We start from the raw sequence: 20,983 nt of genomic DNA on the forward strand, positions 1-20,983 counted from the left end.
TCCAGAGGGAAGCCGTGTTTCCACTCCTGAGTGAGACTTAATGGAACTCACGCATTCAGGGAGATGCGTGGAATTTAAACACAATTCAACGCCGGTTAATTCTCAGAGTAAAGGCTCTTCAGTCCGAGCTGCCTTCTGCCTCAGCATTAAAGGGAGCTAGAAAGCCAATTACACTCACAGCAGGGCCTCCCCCCTACTGCAGGGGAGGAATGCGCTGCAAATTCTGTGTGCGCCTTACAAGCTAGTAAAACTGTAATTGCAGGTGGGAAGGAACATGGATCCTCTTTGTTTCTGCCAACATTTCAGTCTGGTAAGCCACTCCCGTCTCTACCTGCAGAAAGAGGGTGGACTCAGTATTTTTTAAAGCACAGAAAATAGTCTATGATTCTGTAAAATGGAAAAGGTATCTGTGCACTGCCCACCAAAAGGGCATGCGTCCTTCCAAGAGACAGGTGCTGAAGGGGCCTACCGTTTGGGGGGAGCCCAAACCCACCTTCTGGTTCGAACTCTGAAGGCCTCTCAGCAAGACCAAAGAGAGGCGGTGAGGCTGGAGGCCACGCCTGAGTGCTCCAGCATAACCTCAGGGAGCGCTCTCTGCCTGGGCGTGGGTTCTCCAGGTGCAATTCCCCGTGCGGCCACTAGGGGCAGGCTAGTCTAGGACCGCCCTGGAGGTGGGGGAAGCGTTCCCTACCCAGGTGCTGGGCCATACGGTGACAGCCGCTGCTACGGCAAAATCCAGGCCGAGAAACACCTGCAGAGCCGGAGGGGTAAAACTGGGTGTAGTGAGCGTTGGTGTCAGCTGGAGTCTGGTGTCCACAGATGCAGAGTCTTGGTGACGCTGGAGAAAGCTAGCTACAGGGAGCCACTGGTGGGAAGGCCCACATCTCATAACAACACTCAGACCGTACTTACACCACTAGGAAGGCTCATCTACTTGTCTCTGAAGTCAGCAGCGATTCAGGACATTGTCCTATGCAGAATGAAGCGGGCATTGTCCACAGGACTTGCAAAGACCTGAGCCCTCGGGTCCTCAGTGGTCCTGAAATAATGTCCCTTCTCCAGGTGTCCCCAGATTCTGCTCTCTGGTCTCTGATACCAGCCTCGGCCTCCTCTCCAGGTAGGAGCCAGGTCATTCAGACATTGCGGAGTCTCCTCACTCTGGAGTCCCCTATGCGTCCTTCCCCCTCGCCATCCCCACTGCCAGGCCCGGGGCCCCAGCTGTCTTGCACACGGATGGAGTGGGACACGAAGATCTGGGGGAGCTCGAGGGCCGGATGCCTGCAGAGACACAGGCCGTGCGGCTGGCCACTCCACGGAGCCCAGGGGGCTGGAGGAGCTGGAGTGGGTGCTGAAGTTCATGTTGTTTGGGGAGCAAGGTGAGAGGCCGAGACTCGGGTTCAAGCCGCTCAAGCACAGTTCTAAGTGCCTGATGGATATGAACGCCTCTAAACCTCACAAAAACCTTTGGGGAAGGTTCTGTATTCCCCGCTTCAGAGATGAAGGGCCTCTTGAGGAAGAGCGGGGACTTGCCCAAGGTCACCTAGTGAGTCTGGCATGGGCTGGCATTTGAGCGTGGGCAGTCGGGCTCCAAGGCCCCGCGGCACATAACCACTGCACCACCCACCCGTCTGCGATGCCCAAGGTCGGGTATCATGACCGCTTTGGAGACCTTTGTTCCAGGCAGAAACTCCATCCTGCATTGGCCTCACGCTGGCCTGCTGGTCTCCTGACAGCCATCTTAATTTTGATTTCTATTTAATTTTCCACCTCACAAAGCAGTGCCGGGCAGAGGGAATCTGGGGATACCGTTTGAATATGATTTATGAGCCGACAGCTCCGGGAAGTGGAGGGCTTCCTCGCTGCCACCTGACCTCCGAACGTTTGCCCTGCTGCCCCGACCCCGCAGGGTGACCTGGAATGGCGCGCCCGTTTCCGTGTCCGCTCTCGGCCCTGCTGTCAGTCTGCGTGCGTCCGTCAATGAGGACCTCGAGGGCTGGGGATGGGGTCTGCGGGCTTCTGAGGGGCACGATCTAACCCTAACCTCTAGATTCCTTCTCGTAATTGAGCATTCATTAGTTTGACGGAACAAAAGCAGGCATTCTCTGGTATAAAGCAGAGGTCACAACCAGTGGCTGTGTTTTGTTTGGCCTGCAGAGTGTTTAAATATTGAGAAATTTCACATAAAAATACGGATTTCCGGCTTTTCTTGGAAAACGGGAAGGCATGACAACTGGGGTGACTGAATAGCAGCTGTCCCCGCAGAGGGGGGCACTCTGGATTGTCACCACGGCCGCCGTGCACCTCACCTTGGCCCTGTGTGGGCACCGATGCGGCTGGCCTGGCCTCTGCAGTAATCCAGGTCTACTGAGCCCTGTCCTAACCCTCCTCCCTCCTTCAGCATGTGGGCGGCGCTGCCCAGTGTGCTCGGCCCACCCGACAGCTGCTCCTTTCTATCTTGCCCCCCGCACTGACACAGAAACGGGTACGTTAGAGAGAGTTCTCGCCGCCTTCTTATCTGGATGACTAATGAAGGCCTTGCTCTCAGGGAGAAAGTGAATTTGAGGGACAAGAAGCCAGTTGGACTTATCATGAAGCCCAGGCTTATTGTGCAGCTTTCTGAATGACTGAGGCTGCTGCTTAGCTGCATTGTCTGCTGTGCTGCAAAGATCTTCCCTGCTGTCACCAGTGACAAGGAATCTCGTTTAACATTCCAGGAGCAAATGTGTTGATGGTTTAACAGGATTTAGCCAGAAATGGAAACAAAACAAAAAAAAAACAAGTCATAATAGGAAGAGCTGTCCCAGTCAACCTTCTATTTTTTCCTCAGAAAAATGAGGGAGATGATGTTGAAAGGTAGCAAGTTCCAAATGTGGATGGAACTGCAGGCTGCTGCCACAGCCAATGGTCTTGGCTAAGGCACACTCATCTGTGCTAATCTGTCTTTGAGGCGACCACATTTCCGGTTCCAGTTCTGGAGCATCATCCAGTGCATGGACTTTGTGGAAGTGCTAGAAACTCCTAAGCCCTCAACACCTAACAAGAAAGGGCTTTCTCGCGGTCCCCCGGGCCCCTGAAGAGCAGCAGCAAGTGTAGACTGTTGACATGAGGCCACAGGGGGTCAAGTCCCACTGGTTCCACTAGGTTGAGCAGAATTATACCAGAAGTTCTCGGCAGAGTACAGGAGTTTGACCACAATCAGTAAGGATCACTAGTCCTTTTCTGAGAAAACAAGCTCTTTCAACTTCAAGGTGACCATGGCTCTGGGCACATAGTATGTGCTAAGTAAATGTCTGCTAAATGGAAACATGAACAGGAAGAAAACACCCAACCAGGGGTTTGGTGATAGCAAACATCATGTTTTGGGTGCACAGGTGGGCTAGAACGGTTATAAACTCTACCCTCTGCAGCTCTAGGCTGGCGAGACTTGCACCAACTCTTTAGAACAGACTTTCATTTCTCAGGGAGGCAGAGTGACCCCATCATACTCATTCCATGAATGTTTGTTGAGACAATTTATCAAAATAACCCTGAAGCATGCAGACAAAACGTTCTTCAGAAACGTCCCAGAAATGAAAGCATTCTCCTCGTTTCCATCACAGAATCACTGTGATCGGTCACGAGGGGTTCGGCGCTCCCAGGGCCCCCAAGTCCTCTGTCCCTCCCCTCTGCCTGGCCCACATCCCCGGCAACCAAGCTTCTAGGAGGCCTTCCCTGACAGCTGAGTTCCTGGGTGTTTGTTCTGGTCACTACGGCTAAAAACAAATCACCCAAAACCTGGTGGTGTAAGACCATCGTTTCATCATGCTTAGGTTCTGCAGGCCAAGTTCCAGCAGGACACAGTGGCGATAGCCTGTCCGAGCTCTGTGATATCTAGCCTTCTCTGTAGCCTCCTTGCAAGCTGGGGGTGGGAGTCCTTTGGAGGTATTTTCACTCATGTGTTTGGTGTGGATGACGGCTGTCAGCCAGGTCTCCTCATGGGCTGGTGGAGGTCATGGCTGGTTAACAAGAGCGAACGTCCCCACAGAGCACCAGGCTGAAGCTGTATCGTTCTGTGACCCAGCCTTGGAGGTCACACCATGGTCACAGGTCCATCCAAATTCAGGGAGAGGGAACATACACCCCGCCACCCCCTCTTGATGGGAGGAATGTCAAAGTCACAGCGTACGAAGGGCGTGTGGGATGAAAGCTACCGTTGTGTCCACCTTCACAAACAGAATTGGCCATACTTGGTTAGATGTGTTTCCCAAGGGCCCTGTGCTCAAACCCACTGACTTAGAAGGTGCTCGTCTGCCTCTTCCATTAGACTGTGCACTCGATGAGGAAAGGGACCGTGACTGCTCACCTTCGTGCCCTCTGTCCCCAGCACAGTGCCTGGCACACAGAAGGCATTCAACACGTGTGTTAAACTGACTCGAATAGACAGGAAGAACCAGAGGGCCCTTTTCCTATTGGCTGTGGGTGGCCTGAGGGAAGTGTGACCAGGGAAGTGGAATCAGCGTGAGGGGGGAGGACCAAGACCCTTTCAGGGGCCCGGGCCGCTCGCTGTGAGTGCGTCATACGTGAGAGGGAGCGCTGGCTTCCTTTGCCTCTCAGGCTGTTTGTAGAAAGTAACTGTAAAGGGTCGCTGCTGATTTCATATTTCTCTGTTCTTGAGCTTTTTGAAAGTATTTCTCCCTATGCATCTCTGTGTCTCAAACATGAGATTACCCAAGAGGCTGCCTGTTTTTAATACTCAGACGCTCGCTCGCTCATGTTGCACAGCAGACGGACGCTGGACAGGAAGCCAAAAAACCCCGGCTTCCTTCTTGTCCAGTCACTGGGTAGGAGCTGTTTTCTCAGTAAAGGGGGGTGTGAAAAAGGCAGCCCTGCCTCTCTCTCAAAGTTATTTGGAAAAATGCTTTTTAAGTGGTAAAGCAAAACACAAACACCAAATGCGATCATCACAGGATACGGTGGTTTTAGGACACATCCTCATGTCCTTTGACAAGCCTGCTTTTGGAAGGTGACTTCCAAAATTCCATAAATGTGGGCCCAACAATGCGACTGATTTCAAACGAACAGACTGTGGCAGAAGTGATGCTAGCTGGCTTCCGGGGCGAGGTCCTGAGGAAGGACAGCTTCCCTGCTTCCTCGCTCCAGGTCGCTGGCCGTCCGTCCGTCACATCCGGAGGACACTGAGCAGCCTGTGAGAGGCCCGTGGGGAGGAGCGGAGGCCTCCCACCGGCCAGCAGCACAGACTCGCCGGCTGGCGGTGAGCACACCTTGGGAGGCAAAGGTGTCTTCGGTGACTGCGATCCTGACCAACATCTGGACTGCAATCTCCTCACAGACTCCACACCCAAACTGCCCAACTACAGGGACCCACGTTCCTCACCAAAGAAACGGGGGAGAGACAATGAAGGCCGACTTTTAAGTTACTACATTTTGGGGTAATTTATTATACAGCAGCTGCTAACTAATACTAACCAACCAGTGGTGTGGAAGACATTTCTGTTTCTCTGTCCATGTGATGGGTGAGTTTTGATCCAAATCCTTTCCTGCCTATTCCTAGTGACTCATAACACTCATGTGTGAGGGTCCCATTCCAGCGCCGGTCTGATTCAGAGGGCTGGATGCCAGGAAACTGGATGCCCAGGAAAGAGACTTCAGCAATGACTACACAGTACTCAATCCTGTGGCGTATCCTCATCTCTTACAATGGTGTTTATGCTTGATGGGCTGAGGGTTGGCTTCTGGAATCCTCATCTCAACCTGGAGGACCAGGCTCTCTGTCCAACAGTCACACACAGTCACCTTTCCCACCTGGTTCCCAGCGCAGCCACCTGCCTGCCCGCCTGCCCGCGCCCATTCACTGCTCCGAGGACCAGGTGTGTGGACACAGTTGCATGTGGAGCCTGGGTCTGCGGACAAAGGTTTCTCTAGGCCAGGGGTCTTCAAACTACAGCCCGTGGGCCACATGCAGCCCCCAGGGGAGTCTGATCCGGCCCGCCAGGTTTTTTGGGCAGTGAGCGCAGCCAAGGTGTTACAGTAGGAATTAGTAGTTCATATAGTCCGGCCCTCCAGCTCTCTGAGGGACCGTGATCTGGCCCCCACTTTAAAAAGTTTGAGGACCCCTGCTCTAGGCAAAGAAGACTAATCAGCTGGTATAAAGAGCAATCTGTATCACCACCCTGATCAACTATTATACTTTAACTCGCTCAGAGAACTGGTCCCATCACGCAACCACCAAAACCCAGCAGTGAGACCAGCAGGATTCCAAAGACAGAGGCCTCGGGGGAGCAGAGACCCAGCGCCGCCCTGGCGTGTGGCAGTGCCGTCATCCTCCCTCCGCCCTAGATCTGAGACGCCGGGGAGACTAGAACCCGAGGCAGGAACTGCTCCGCACCCATCGCTCCCCCGAGAAACTGAGTGCTCTGCTGCCAACCTGCCCATCCTCAGGGAACAGCATCGACCCCTTCCTTCCCTCCTGAGATCGTCAGGGGAGACACACTGGCGCGCTGGTTAGAGATCCACTTGTGTAAAAGGCGTGCTTTCCCACAGACAGCATATGGAGAGCTAACGCATTAGTTGGTCGGAGCAGCCCTGGCTGACGGAGCGGACAGAGGTTCGGGGCTGTTTTCCGAGGCCTCGTTCCTGTCCCCGCCCACGCCAGGCTCAGGGGGGGGCTGAAGGCAGCGGGCACCGGCGAGCTGTCACACTTTGTTTTTCTGCTTGTTAAATCCGAATGCTCCTAATTAGTTATTGGGCCGCTCACGCCTGGGCGGACAATGGCGCGGGGAGCAGGGGTGCTGAGAGGCTGTGAATGCGAGGCCCGGCTCCCGGGGCCGGGGGACCGCTGACTTGGCGGCGGTGCCGAGGCCCCGTGCTCCTCGGGGCCGTGCATTGAAAGACGCAGCCCCGTGTGAATGGGGGTCATCACCTGTTACTTCTCCGGTGAAAGGGCAGCCGGCCGGGTGCCCACTCAGGCCCGGCCTTTGTCCGCCGGCTCTGAATAGCGCCCACAGACAATGACATTCTCCGAGGCTGTGTTTGCTCGGCGGGGCAGGGCCATGCGAAATTACTTGCATAACTTCCTGGGAGAAGAATTCAGCAAAGTGTGTTTTTAACAAGTGGCCTTGAAATGCCTCAAACATGGCCTTTTGGCGATCACGCTCCCTAGCTAGACAACACGAGGAGATCTGCAAGCTGGGGCCCCCATCGGCATTGTTCCTCCCGAGGCCGGTGCTGACATATGCTTAGGTCACGCAGATGACAATTCCTAAGCTCCATGGGCACGAAGACTAGCAGAAAAGTTCACTGAAAAGGTAGCTGGCTGTTCAGGAATGCCTGATGTTCAGAAAGTTGGTCACAGCGAACAACTCACCATTATTCTGACATATAAAAAGCAGAGATTGTCATTTGGTTCTAGAGATCAGAATTTCTCATATTGTTCTGTGTCAGGGCTAACATGAAAATGATCAGTTTGGCTTTCTGTTGGGAAGAGAGCTAGCGAGTTCAGGCGAGTGTACGTATGTGTGTGTATTCACCCATCCATCCATTCATTGAACGTATATGCCCAGCTGCTTAGAAGAAGTGTTACTGCCGGGACCGGTTTGGCTCAGTGGATAGAGCATCGGCCTGCGGACTGAAAGGACCTGGGCTCGATTCCAGTCAAGGGCATGTACCTTGGTTGCTGGCACATCCCCAGTGGGGGGTGTGCAAGAGGCAGCTGATTGATGATTCTCTCTCATCGATGTTTCTAACTCTCTGTCCCTCTCAATTCCTCTCTGTGTAAAATCAATAAAATATATTTTTTTTTTAAAAGAAGAAGTGTTACTGTGTCTGTCAGCATAAAACACACCAGGCAGACCCTCAGGCCGCTGCCGAAAGGCAGTCTGCACCCCATTTACTCCTCTCTGCCTGGCTCCTGAGGGCTATGGCGCCCCCCCCCGCCCCGCCTCCCCTTCCCCCCGCATCCTTTCCATTTAACGTCTCTTCAGTGAGTACTCCAAGCTCCAGACTTCTCCATCTTTCTCATCATTAAAACTTCTCTGTTCAAATCTCTCTCCCCTCAAATATCATGCTATGTTTTCAACTGATTAATAAGACTAACGAATTGGCGCCAAAATAATTCTTCTTAGGTAATATATTTCGTATTAACTAGAACCTAAATTGGCTTAGCCTGCAGGTGGAGTCTGGTGTGGGAATTTAGGGGAGGTGAGCCGCGGGGAGGTCCCACAAGAGGAGCGTGTGTGGGGGGCGGGGAGTGGGGCGGTGCAGGGAGAGGGTGGGGAGGGGCCCCCTCTCACCGGCCGCCTCACCCATGGGACCCTCCAGTGTCTTTTCTCATGAATCCTGGACAAACAGGATCATTTAGTGCTTAGCTTACACATGCCCCGAAGGTGAGTAACACCAGAAGAGTTAGTCATTAATATACATTTTGGGTTTTTGTCACAAGAGCGTGAGTAGCCCAAATTCAGAAGTTAAACCTGACCTTTCCTTTCAGCAGGCAGCGGGAACCTGAGGAGAATTCTCCTATCACTTACCCAGGCCGAGCAGTGACACCTTAAACCCGGGCTCTGATTTGCTCCTCAGGGGCAACTACACCCTCTTGCACCTTAGCTTACATGGACTAACGTATTCTACCGGCAGACGTGGGGCCTGCTCAGTGTGAAGCGGCTGAGGGGACGGGGCAGGGGAGGGCGTGCCCATGGTTCCAGGGAAAGGGGAGGACGGTGCACGCAGAGTTAGGGCGACTCCCTGCTGCCTCTCACAGGAGCGTCTCTCTCTATTGTATCCCCATCTTAGAGCTGTTCCATGGACTGTGATAGTGATGGGTAGACTGAAAATAACCAAACGCAAATTCTATTCTGCTTCCCTTTCTCTAAGTACCAAACAGGAGAAAGCCCTTAGAAAGGAGTGCCTCCGTTTCAGAACGAGCACCAGCGGTTCTGGAGATATGGGGAGTGTGTGTGGGGGAGAAACACATGGAAAGTCACCCCCATGCTGTACACTGAAACCAATACAGAAGCATATTGAAAGCAAACTGGAATTGAAACAGACAAATTAAAAAAAAGAAATGTTGAGATTTATAGATTTTAAGGCACTAATACTTGTCCATTGGTTCGCATATGCTTAGGCATTGCCTACCAAACCCTTACAGGAACCACCTGTCGGTTCCAGAACACCACTGTGCATTCTCACCTCCTGAAAGGGCGCTTCTGTTCATAAGATTTTATTTTCTGTCAGATTTACAGGCAAAGAGCACAGACTTAATAGGATTTTCTAGAAATGTTTACTTTGCTGGTCAGAAACTCATCTGAAATTCCAAACGTAAGAAATGAGTAACTCCAGCCTCTGGCCCATCTCCTCCCTCCTGTGACCCTGCTCCTAGGCCAGGAGGGGCTCCTGTCTTTCACGTTGCGTGTCACAGCGCTGCCGCCGATGACAGTCGGGCAGTGACTTGTTTAGCTGCTGCTTCCACGATGTGCTAGTAAAATCCAGTGAGTAACGTAATCACTGGGGAAATAGACAATTAGGGACTCAGGAGCAGCATAAGCTATGAATGTGACCAAGTGGCACCCACTGGCCAGAGGGCAGGTGGCACCAGCTCCCAGAACAACTTGAGGGAGTTCCCTTTGCTCAGCAGGGTCTGTCTATCCAGGGGTCCTCAAACTTTTTAAAGTGGGGGCCAGATCACGGTCCCTCAGAGAGCTGGAGGGCCGGACTATATGAACTACTAATCCCTACTGTAACACCTTGGCTGCGCTCACTGCCCAAAAAACCTGGCGGGCAGGATCAGACTCCCCTGGGGGCTGCATGTGGCCCGCGGGCCGTAGTTTGAAGACCCCTGGCTATGCCATGTATTTCCCAACATCCAAGTGTATGATCACAGGGGAGAGTGCAGGCAAAGAGGCCAGGATGTTCAAATAATGAGAGGGAAATGGCCTTGAATTCACGCTGCATCGGTAGCTTGAATTCACCAGCCAAATTGTTGAACTGCGTCTATTGGCTAAAACTTTAGGGATTGTTACTTATGAAAATGAAAACAGACACACAAAGTGAGATAAGAAGATAGTAAATATTTTTGTACCAGAATTCTTTCAGTGCCGTAATTTTTATATTACTAGTGTTTTGTGTACTATATTATTTTAAGATTGTATATACTTAAATTATAAATCCTCCTTTACAATGTTTATTAAATTCTTACCTTTTTTTTTTCTTTCTGGAGAGAAAGTCTATATTTTGTGTTTTTTAGAATAAAAACTACTAAAAAATAATCAAATTCTTAAGAGTAATTTGGAGAAAGAAATCTGCCTTTAGGAAGGATATTTGTATTATTACTGAGATCTATAACTCTTTAACTACTTGCTTTAGTTTATCTTCCTCTCCCCTGAAAATCTTACAAACTGGAATGCATGTCTCCATAGCTGTTTTCTATGAGAGAGAGATCTGTGTTTAGAAAGAACTTTGTTTCGGGGTGAGGGGAGAAATGACTGACTGTGAAACTCCTCAGCTGACACGAAACGGGATGGCGATAAGCCAGACAGAGGCCAAATGGCCCAGGACAAATGGGGCTGGCCGGCTGGGGCAGGTAGGCCGGGCCACCTGCCACCACTAACAGGCTCTGTCCCAAAGCAACAGTATTTTTTTCCGCTGCGTGTGCCCTTCCCTCACCTGTTTATCTGCAAGGACCGTTCAGAGCCAGGAAAAGAGGATGAGATGTATTCAGAAGCCAAGGTTGGAGGAGGTGGAGGTGCCCTTTAGTATTGATGGCCTCGATGCAGACAGATCAAAAGCCAAATCCAATTTAGCCCGCCCCGGGCAGGAACAGTAATTGACTCAAACCTCCTCTAAATATGATAAGTTGGGGGGCTTTAGAGCCAGGCACAGAGAGCCAGGTTGGAGTAAATGGACGCAGGGAGCTCGAGCCGCCCCGCCCGTGGGGAGCTGGATGAGCCGCTGCTTTGCCGCTATCATTTACTACGGAGGCTGAAAACTGATTAAGCTGCTTATGGGGCTCCGGGGGCTAACGGTCTGGCCCACCACGATTTATGTAAGCGGCTTGACATGTATGGTTTGATTATTATGAGGAAAAGAAAAGGAGATGGGGGAAGATAGCAGGGTATAGGAAAGCTTTAAAAAGCAGGTTTTATTATGTCAAGTAGATGTACTACGTTGGCGCTGTAAAGTGAACATGGAGTTACTCTGATTCTTTCTCTTCATCTGGTGTCAAAACTCATGTAAGAAAGGCTTCCTCAAAGAGGACTCACTGTGGAGCCCACCTGTTTTATTGTCAGCCACCTCTACAAGAATACACTTCTCAAGGGATAGTCTAGTCCTCAGATACTATGATCAGGAAAAGGCCTAGAAAACAGATAAGTGCATCATGGGTATTTTCACCATGATTCCCCTTGAACACCACTGGGAAATCACAACTGAAAATACAGGTGGCTGGAGCATCATCCCGTTCAGGGTTGATCCCCAGTGGGGATGTGTTCAGGAGGCAACAGATCGATGTTTCTCACATCAGTCTTTTTCTCTCTCTGTCTCTCTCCTATTTTCTCCCTCTAAAATCAATAAAAACATATTCTCAGGTGAGGATTAATAATAATAAGTAAAAATCTATCCCTTTCCACCCCAGCCAGCAGACTGCTCGCTGCAGCTTGATCATGCAGCGATGGGCAGGCAGACCTGGAGGAGTGCAGGGAGCTGATAGGTGCAAATAGGCTTAAACTCAATACCCAAGTGAAATCAAAACTCTAGTGTTCTCTCAGACCTCTCCTACTAAATGCTCTAAAAGTGTTTCTTTCATTTAAAACAAATTTCCTACCTTTTAAGGGACAAAGAGAACACAAAAGTCTTAAGTTTAAACTATAATTAGGATTTTTTTTTTTGTCTTGAAAAACGACTTAAGGATCTGTAGCTTTCCAGTTGACCTCGTTTCTTCTGGACGAAACAACCAGAGAGGAAAACAACAAAAGAGCAAAATCACAGCAGTTGGAGATGTTCTGGAAGTTGTCATCATTACTTTTTAAAATTAACTCTTGAGAGAATTAATAGATATGCCTTCATGTAGTGTCTTCTTAGGGAGGGAGTTACTGATTTAAAGGATTAAAACAAAGCTTAACATATTCAGAACTTTGGGTTGAACAGACAAATGTCAGTTTTCTTCCTGGCTGCTAACCTGTCAATCATTAAAAGAACACACACTGACAAAAGTATAAAAATGTTGTTTTTATTCTTACATACTTTATGTGTTATTAAAATTTACAGTCACCCAACTGTGTGGCTTGAGCACAAAGAGCTTAATAGCCACTGCTTTTATATCTTTTCTCCTCGTTTTTTACTGAGATATAATTCACATACCATACCACTTACTCTTCTAAAGCATCCAATTCACTGGTCTCTAGCATGTTCACAAGGTTGTGCCACCACCACCACCATGTAATTCCAGAACATTTCCAACATTCCCAAAGGAAATCCCGGATCTGCGCAGCCCCCCTCATTCCCCTATTCTCCCAGGCCCTGGTAACCGCTGGCCAATTCCAGGGATTTGCCTGTTTTGGACATTTCATTTAAATATAATAGATCATAAAATACGTGTTCTCTTCTGTCTGGCTTCTTTCAGCATGATGTTTTCTAGGTGCACTCATATTGTAGCATGCATCAGTACTGTACTCTTTACGGCCAAATAATATTCCATTGTATGGATATAAAAACTGTGTTTATTCATCAGTTGACGAATATTTGGGCTGTTCCCATTCTTTGGTTATTATGAATATGCATGTACAAGTAAGTGTTAAAGTGAACATGTGTTTTCAATTCCGTGGGTGCATATCTAGGAATGAAATTGCTAGGTCATATGGTAGCTGTTTAATGCTTTGACGGGCTGCCAGGCTGTTTTCCACAGTGGCTGCACCACTTTGCATTCCCACCAGCAGTGTATGAGCGCTCCAATTTCTCTGTGCCCTTGCCAACGTTTGTTACTGTCCTGGAATATCTTTTTATACTGAGTTTATTTTTTCCATTATGAGTAGAAATCAATCGATTATCAGGGCTTACAAAGAGAACTACCCCAAAGATGGCAGAATTCAGTGCCAAGACCACAATACACAGAGGCACTCCCCCAGGGAGAAAAGAGACAAGAAATGGCCCCGCTGAGTACCTACCTGCTGCAGATCGGCGAGGGAATACAGGTGGATCTGCTGAAGGAGGTATTCTCTGGGGAAAATTCTGAAAACAAGGACAGAAACACACATGACCTGTGGTGCTGCCACAAAACACCCTTGTTCTGATAAGTCAAAGTCTCGTTCCAAGATCCCTCTCGTCTGCCCGCTCCCCTGTCCCCTGTGCTCCTCCTCACACCCTCTGAGAAGTCGGTAATCATCCCTTTGTTCAGATCTTTGTCTTCCTCACACGGAGGTAAACGTTTGATCTTGGATTTCTTCTGTAGCCTGAGGTGCTGGCAGCACCGTGTAGTGGTCCAGGCCCGAGGGCCGCAGCACCCGGCTCTTCTGCCAGTCAGGTCTCTGACAAGTGTATCATCTTGGTAGACTGAACTCCATCCTCTAAGTATCCTTCCAGTCCCATTATTCTAGGTCTAAATTAATAGATATGAGTTGAGGAAATCAGTGGAGTGGCCACTTGTGTGTCTTTCGTCTGCAGCCGCCTATGTGTTTCATTAGTAGGGACAGTAGTGCTCAATATCACACCAATGACATGTATAGTAATAGTAAGTGTGAAAACCTAGGCACAAATGGGAATAATGGCACAACACAGTTCAAACTGGGACTTGCTGACAAGGTCCAATATCTTTGGCTGCTCTCAGTTCATGGCATCTGGATAAATGACAGTGAGTGAACTTAAAAAAACACAAACACACCCAGTAGAGTATGGATAGGGATATAGGGACCAAGGTATAGGTGGTTAGAAACTACACCCCCCCGCCCCCCCATACACACACACAAATAAAACAAAACTCATGGTTCTCAAATTTTCTGTCTTTTAATGGTACTATGCAATTTTTTTTGTGTCCTCAATGAAAGAAACCACCAATTTATTTAACATTTATAACTGTCCACTATGTGCCAAGCACTGTGCCAGGCACTAGGAAGATAATTATGAATAAGACAATCATAGTATTTGAGTTCAAGAAGCAGAAAGTCAAGTTAGGGAGAGGTACATACACTGGTAATTGCAATATGTGTGGTTATTGAAAAGAGTTATGCGTTGGGTATTTATTCATGGAATGGTCTAACATGGTGGGTCCCAAATCTGGCCATCTATTAGAATCACTTGGGGAGCCTTTAGAAAATCATAGGGCATAAGCCTGGGTAGATCCCAGAAATCAGAGTTAAAACAAAATATCCCCTGGTAACTAGGGCAGCCAAAGTTTATTCCACTGCCCTATTCTTCATCCAGCTCACTGGGAAACTCATTATTCAGTCTTTCTATTAAGTATGTATTACTTGACAAATCCTAGAAATTAAATCATTTACCCCTTTACCTGGCTTCCCCTAATATTAACATTTTACTCAACCAAGTACATTGATCAAAACTAAAAAATAAACTATTATGTAAATTATACTTTATTCAGATTTCACCAGTGATTTCACTAATGTCCTTTTTCTGTTCAAAGATACAATCCAGAATATAGCATTGCATTTATAGATTAAAAAAACACACACACAGTCTCTCCCACCCCCATCCATGGTTTCACTTCCTATAGTTTCAGTTACCCCAGGTCCCAAAATATTAAATGGGACATTCCAGAAATAATTCATAAGTTTTAAATTGGGCACCGTTCTAAGTAGTGTGGTGAAATCTCACACTGCCTTGCTCTGTCCCACCTGGGATGTGAATCATCCCTCTGTCCAGTGTGTCTATGCTATGTGCTGACCATCCTTTCATCATTTAGTAGCTGTCTCAGTTGTCAGACTGACTGTGGCGGTGTCACTGTGCTTGTGTTCAAGTCACCTTATTATAATTGTCCGATTTTATTATTGATCTCTTACTATGCCTAATTTGTAAATTAGATGATCGTAGATATGTATGTATAGGAAAAACATCGTGTGTGTGTGTGTGTGTGTGTGTGTGTGTGTGTGTGTGTGTGTGTTTATGCATTTTCAATAAGACTGGAAACCCAAACATACGTGCAAAAAAGGAAATGCAGGACACAGTCTCTCAGTGGGATACGAGGACAGCAATGTGCCAAAATCTAATAAGGGATGGAGGGTGTTTGAGCACAGTTGAATGGAAGGCATAATCTTTGTCAAAGGAGACTGCTTATTAACAAAATCCCTTAAACAAGGTAAAATGAAAACAATGTGGCAGCAGGGCTGACAAATGGAGACAGAGTGAGCCAAGTGAGTAGGATGGAAAATCGTTTCAAAATTAGCTTCCGCGGCTTCCACTGGTTTGTAGAAACCTGGGTCAGCTACAGGAAGAGTCAGAAGAAGGAAGGCAACTGAAATGAACATCAGCAGGGACAAGTGCAGGGTAGCATTTCTATAATGTTTTGCTACTTAAAGTTTCTTCTGCTCCAAACCCAAACATTCTATAACTGAGAGCACACAGGATATAAGAATTATTTATACTTTTACAAACCAAATCATATTTACTCCCTTACTAAGGTACTATAGCCAGTCAAGTATTTAGTCAACAAACACTTAGGGCCGAAAATAAGCCAGGTGCATGCTAACTGCTGATATGTCAGTGTCCACAGTTGATGAGCAATGAAGACAATGTCCAGCTTTGTAAAAATTTTTTTATTAAGGTACTAGAGGCCCGATGCACAAAATTCCCTGACTTCATCCAGGTCATCCGGAAGGACATCCAGAAGGTCGTTCAGCTGCCAGTCTAATTAGCATATTATGCTTTTATTATTATAGAAGATAATTGACATATACCATTACATTATACAGGGTGAGGCAAAAGTATGTTTATAGTTATTCACAAGGAAAATAATAGTTAATAAATAATACAAGAATGAACTCTGTTTCACATATTACATTGGCCCCACCCTGTATTAGTTTTAGGTGTATAATAATGATTTGATTTGTACACATTGTGAAATAATCACCATCAGAAGTCTATTTAACATCCGTCACATATGCAACACAGCGCTATTAACAATAATCTCATGCTGTACATTATATCCCTATGACTTACTAATTTTATAACTGGAAGTTCATACCTTTTGACCCCTTCACCCATCCCTACACATACACACATTTGGCAACCACCAATCTGTTCTCTGTATGTATGAGTTTGGTTTCTTTGGTTTTTGTTTTTCGTTTTGCTTTTAGATTTTTCATATAAATGAGATCATATGGTATCTGTCTTTCTCAGCCTGAATTATTTCACTTAGCATAAACCCCTCAAAGTCCATCTATATTGTTGCAAATGGCAAGTTTTTATTCTTTTTTATGGCTGAATTATAGAGGTCCAGTGCACAAGTTCATGCACCAGTGGGTCCCTCAGCCTGATCGGTGGGATCAGGCCAAAATCTACTCTCCTACATCCCCCTAGGGATCCCAGGTTGCAAGAAGGTGTAGACCAGGCTGAAGGACCCTACTGGTGCGTGAATGGAGAGAGACAGGAGGTTGGCCAGCCGAGGAGGGACTGTGGGAGGGCTCCAGGGTATATCCAGCACTGTCTTGCTCAGTCCTGATCAGCTGAACCTCAGCAGCAAGCTAACCTACCAGTTGGAGTGTCTGCCTCCTGTTGGTCAGTGCATGTCATAGCGACTGGTCGACTATTTGACTGCCACCTGGTGGTCAGTGCGCGTCTTAGTAAGCAGTTGAGTGGCCTTAGCATATCATTAGCTTATTACGCTTTGATTGGTTGAATGGTCGACTGGACACTTAGCATATTAGGCTTTTATTATATAGAATAGGATAACATTCCATGTATATATACACCACATTTTGTAGTTGTTTCCATAACTGGCTATTGTAAATAATGCTTCAATTAACATATATGGGGTGCATATATCTTTTTGTTTTCTTCAGATAAATATCCAGAAGTGAAATTATTGGATTATATAGTAGTTTTATTTTTAGTTTTTAAGGAACCTCCAAACTGTTTTCCCTAGTGGCTACACCAATTTACATTCCCACCAACAGTACACAAGGGTTCCCTTTTTTCCACATCTTCACCAATACTTTTTTTTCCTTTTTTCTTCTTTTTATTATATTTATATGGTAAGATGTATGTTAGCTAAACCTACTGTGGTAATCACAATACATGTAAACCAAATCATCAAGCTGTTTACCTTAAACTTACAGTGATGTATGTCAATTACTTTTCTCTTTTTAGAATTGTTGGCAGTATTACAGATGTCTCCCGTTCCCCCCACCCCTTTATCCACCTCTGCCCAGCCCCTAACCTCCTCCCACCCTAGGTGTTTTTAACAATGGCCGCTCTGACAGGTGTGAGGCAATATCTTATTGTGGTTTTGACTGAATTTCCCTGGTGATTAGTGATCTTGAGCATCTTTTCATGTAACTGTTGGCCACTTGGAGGCCTTCTTTGGAAAATGTCTATTTAGATCTTCTGCCCATTTTTAAATAAGATTGTTTGTTGTTGTTTGCTATTGGGTTGTATGAGTTCTTTATGTACTTTGGATATTAACCCTTTACCAACTATATGATTTGCAGTCATTTTCTCCTATTCAGTTGGCTGCCTTTCATTTTGTTAAAGGTTTGCTGTGCAGAAGCTTTTTAGTTTGATGTAGTGCCACTTATTCATTTTGGCTTTTGTTGCTTTTGGTGTCAGATTAAAAAAAAACCAAAAAAAAAAACCACAAAAAACATTGCCAAGACCTATGTCAAGAAGCTTATCGCCTAGGTTATCTTCTAGGCGTTTTATGGTTTCACATCTTATGTCCAAGTGTTTAGTCCCTTTTGAGCTAACTTTGGATATGGTGTTAGAGACTGGACCCGTTGCATCTTTGACACGTGGCTGTCCAGTTTTCCTGACGCCATTATTCCCGAGGCTGTCCTTTCTATGTTGTACTTCCCTGGTCCTATGGTCATAATTTACCATATGGGCATGGGTTTCTTTCTGAGCTTTTCCTGACTAGCCTCGGTCCTTCTTGCTTCCAAACAGTTCATGCTTTTTCTCACAATAATTAACCAACGTTGGGCACAGTCATCCTAGTATTCCTCCTTTGGTACAGCTCAGGGGAGCTGTGCATCTGTCCGGCGGTTCAGTGAGTGTGTTTAGTCCCTGTCTCCCTTCAGGAGACATGGGGAGCCCCTCCGGCCACACCTTATCGACTGCGTCCTCTACCCCTCTGTGGCGTCTGCACTAGAGAGGTCAGAGCGGACGCAAAGAACTGGGAAATGCAGCCTATGCGGACAAGATAAAGGGACTGAGCTTATTGTGTCTGGAAACGATGTTGTGTCCAGATTTCGTGGAGGCCATAAAAAAGAGAGACTTAGTACAGATAATGCCCATCAGCTTTTTTTCTCCCTGGAGGACGGATATTGGAGCGTGAAAGCAGTGAAGTCAAATGTGAGAGTAAATTTCCTGAGGGAAGATGGAGAAATATCATAGTGACGCCTTTTACTGTAATTAAAATCAGAAAAAGAGATTGGGCAGCTATTTTGAGGTAGGGACGCATTCAGGGTCGGGTAACTTAAGGCTCACTCCTGCTTCAGCTTCTTTTTCCCATGCCTGTCTTCCCGGCAGACTGATTTCCCTCGACATTCTCTGAAACTCTCCCTCAGGCAGACCTCCACAGGGGTGCGCAGGGTAGATAATGACATGAACCAAGCCCAGGGAAGCCTCACCATCGGGACGCCAGGGATTTTCCCTGCTGTGGCTTAGAGGCACAAGCCGGCCCTTCTCCCGGGATCCCTGGAGGACAGCGACAGGACAACAGGGACTCCAGGGCCAGCCCCCTCAAGCTCTGCATGATGGGGAGACCCCGCAGGCCCAAGGCACGCTGGGGTAGCCCGGAGCTGCCCGGAGCGGATCTGACCAGGAGGGACGAAGCTCCGCAGGAGATGCGGAGATAAACTTGCAGCCACTTCAGGGCCTGCCTGGGGGGGCGTTCATGTCTGGGAGGCAATGCTCCCGTCCCCTCAAGAAAGTCAGCTGGGCACTGGTTTTTACTCTTAATGTAGTCAAGGAAGAGTGGATGATTATTGACATTGTCAGAAAACACGCCGTGTGATCAGATCTCCCATGAATTTAATGCAAATCAAGTGCAGCCCTATGACCTCTCTGATTTCACTATGGTGAAAACCTAAAACTGGGACCTAAAACCAGCACATACGTGTTTCGTGGCAGTAAGTAATGCTGGGTACGTGACATGCGACAAGCACCATGCTAGGCCCTGGGGGTGTGGAGTCCGGGGGAGCTTTTCTATCAGGGGATCCGCAGACCGGTGGGGCCAGCGGCCGGAAGCCAACAGTTCAGGCCTCACGGGGAGGGCTGCGCTGAGTGCCCTGCAGGGGCGGGGGCCGGACGCCTGCAGATACCTGGTCAGGAAGGGCCTCCGACAGCCGACCAGTCTCCACTTGTCAGAGGACAGTTCGTCCAACAAGCAGAGGGACGGGCATTCCAGGCCGAGGCGGGAAGAGCAGAGAGCCGCGGGAGCACACGCTCTCAGGGGCCCGCCGTCTGTGGATGGAGCTGACCTGGTACATGTCAGGGCGGGGACACCACACACACACACACACACACACACACACACACACACACACACACGACCTGGTATGAGCTTAGACAGGAGGTAGCCAGACACGGGACGCCTTGAATGCCCTAAAATAGGGTGCCAGAGAAGTGCCTCAAGCAGGAGAAAGGCATGTTTAGATTTGTGCCTCACCTACGGCCCTGGCCAGTTGTTCAGTGGTTAGAGCATCGGCCTGCGGACCAAAGGATCCAGGGTTCAATTCCCAGTTCCACAGCCTCAGTGGGACTGAGTGTGGGAGTCAACCAATCGATGTGTCTCTCTCTCATCGATATTTCCCTCTCTCCCCCCCACTCCTCCTTCCCACTCTCTCTAGAAATCAATGGAAAAAATATCCTCGGGTGAGAATTTAAAAAAAAGAAAGAAAGAAGCCGAAACCAGTTTGGCTCAGTGGATAGAGTGTCGGTCTGAAGACTGAAAGGTCCCAGGTTCGATTCCGGTCAAGGGTATGTACCTTGGTTGTGGGCACATCCCTAGTAGGGGGTGTGCAGGAGGCAGCTGATCGATGTTTCTAACTCTCTATCCATCTTCCTTCCTCTCTGTAAAAAATCAATAAAATATATATTTTTTTTTAAAGAAAGAAAGAAAAAGATCACCATCAGCAGAACGGGATGCAGGAGGAGTGCAGGGATGGATAATTTCTTTGGTAGCCTAGGTGAGAAATGATGGATGAATGTAAATGGTTGCCTGGGGTCTGAGAGAAACCTCCAGAAACATAGGTTTCTGTGGCAGCAGCCACAGGTCATGATGACAGACCGGAAGTGAAGGCCAGGAGGGAGTGTGGGGTTAGTCACCGTTTTCCAGCGGGTCAATGGCAGCTCCATTTACTGGGAACAAGACGAGCAGCTGTGTTGGGGAGAAAGGGGAGCTCATTCCGGGGCAGGGGCTGCACCGGGCTGCGCAGTGGTGGGAGCTCTGTGTGCGGCCCACGGGTCAGGTGACACCACGGGAATGGAGGGCCTCTGTGAGGGCCCTGGCAGAGCAGCACCGCAGGAAGGAGGAGCGGCCGCAGGAAGACGCCGGGAAGATGCGGCCTGACAAGGGGAGGAAGAGCAGGAGAGCCGAGGAAGGGGAGGACTTCGGGAAGGAAGGAGAGTCAGGGGCAGCAGAGGCCACGGAGAGGTCAAACAGAAGGAAGACCCGCAGGAGGCCCGAAAGTGCTGGACTTGGCAAACGGATCCATGAGTGACCTCAGACCGGTTCCGGGGAGGAGAGGGGGCCAGCCGCCAGGGTGAAGGCTGAATCACTCTTGTGAGAAGCTGATTTAAAGAAGAGAAGCTGGGCCGGAGCTGCAGAAGG

At 48.4% G+C, this 20,983-nt stretch overlaps 1 protein-coding gene across 2 annotated transcripts in view; it reads right to left on the minus strand.

Moving 5' to 3' along the window:
* The window catches only part of PLEKHM3 (pleckstrin homology domain containing M3), a 158,115-nt gene that overhangs the window by 62,891 nt on the left and 74,241 nt on the right, over nt 1-20,983 (minus strand). Inside the window, exons 6-7 of one of the 2 annotated variants that reach the window (XM_084892969.1) lie at nt 13,152-13,215; nt 10,187-11,346 (exon numbers count right to left, since the gene is read on the minus strand). In XM_084892969.1, coding sequence (XP_084749095.1) covers nt 11,335-11,346; nt 13,152-13,215 — 76 coding nt within the window. In that variant the 3' untranslated portion in view covers nt 10,187-11,334. Of the gene's footprint in view, nt 1-10,186; nt 11,347-13,151; nt 13,216-20,983 lie in introns of those variants that run through there. The other variant, XM_084892968.1, reaches the window with a different exon arrangement.

Source organism: Pipistrellus hanaki (genome assembly GCF_964339955.1).
Source record: "Pipistrellus hanaki genome assembly, chromosome: 8".
Classification (NCBI taxonomy): Eukaryota; Metazoa; Chordata; class Mammalia; order Chiroptera; family Vespertilionidae; genus Pipistrellus; species Pipistrellus hanaki.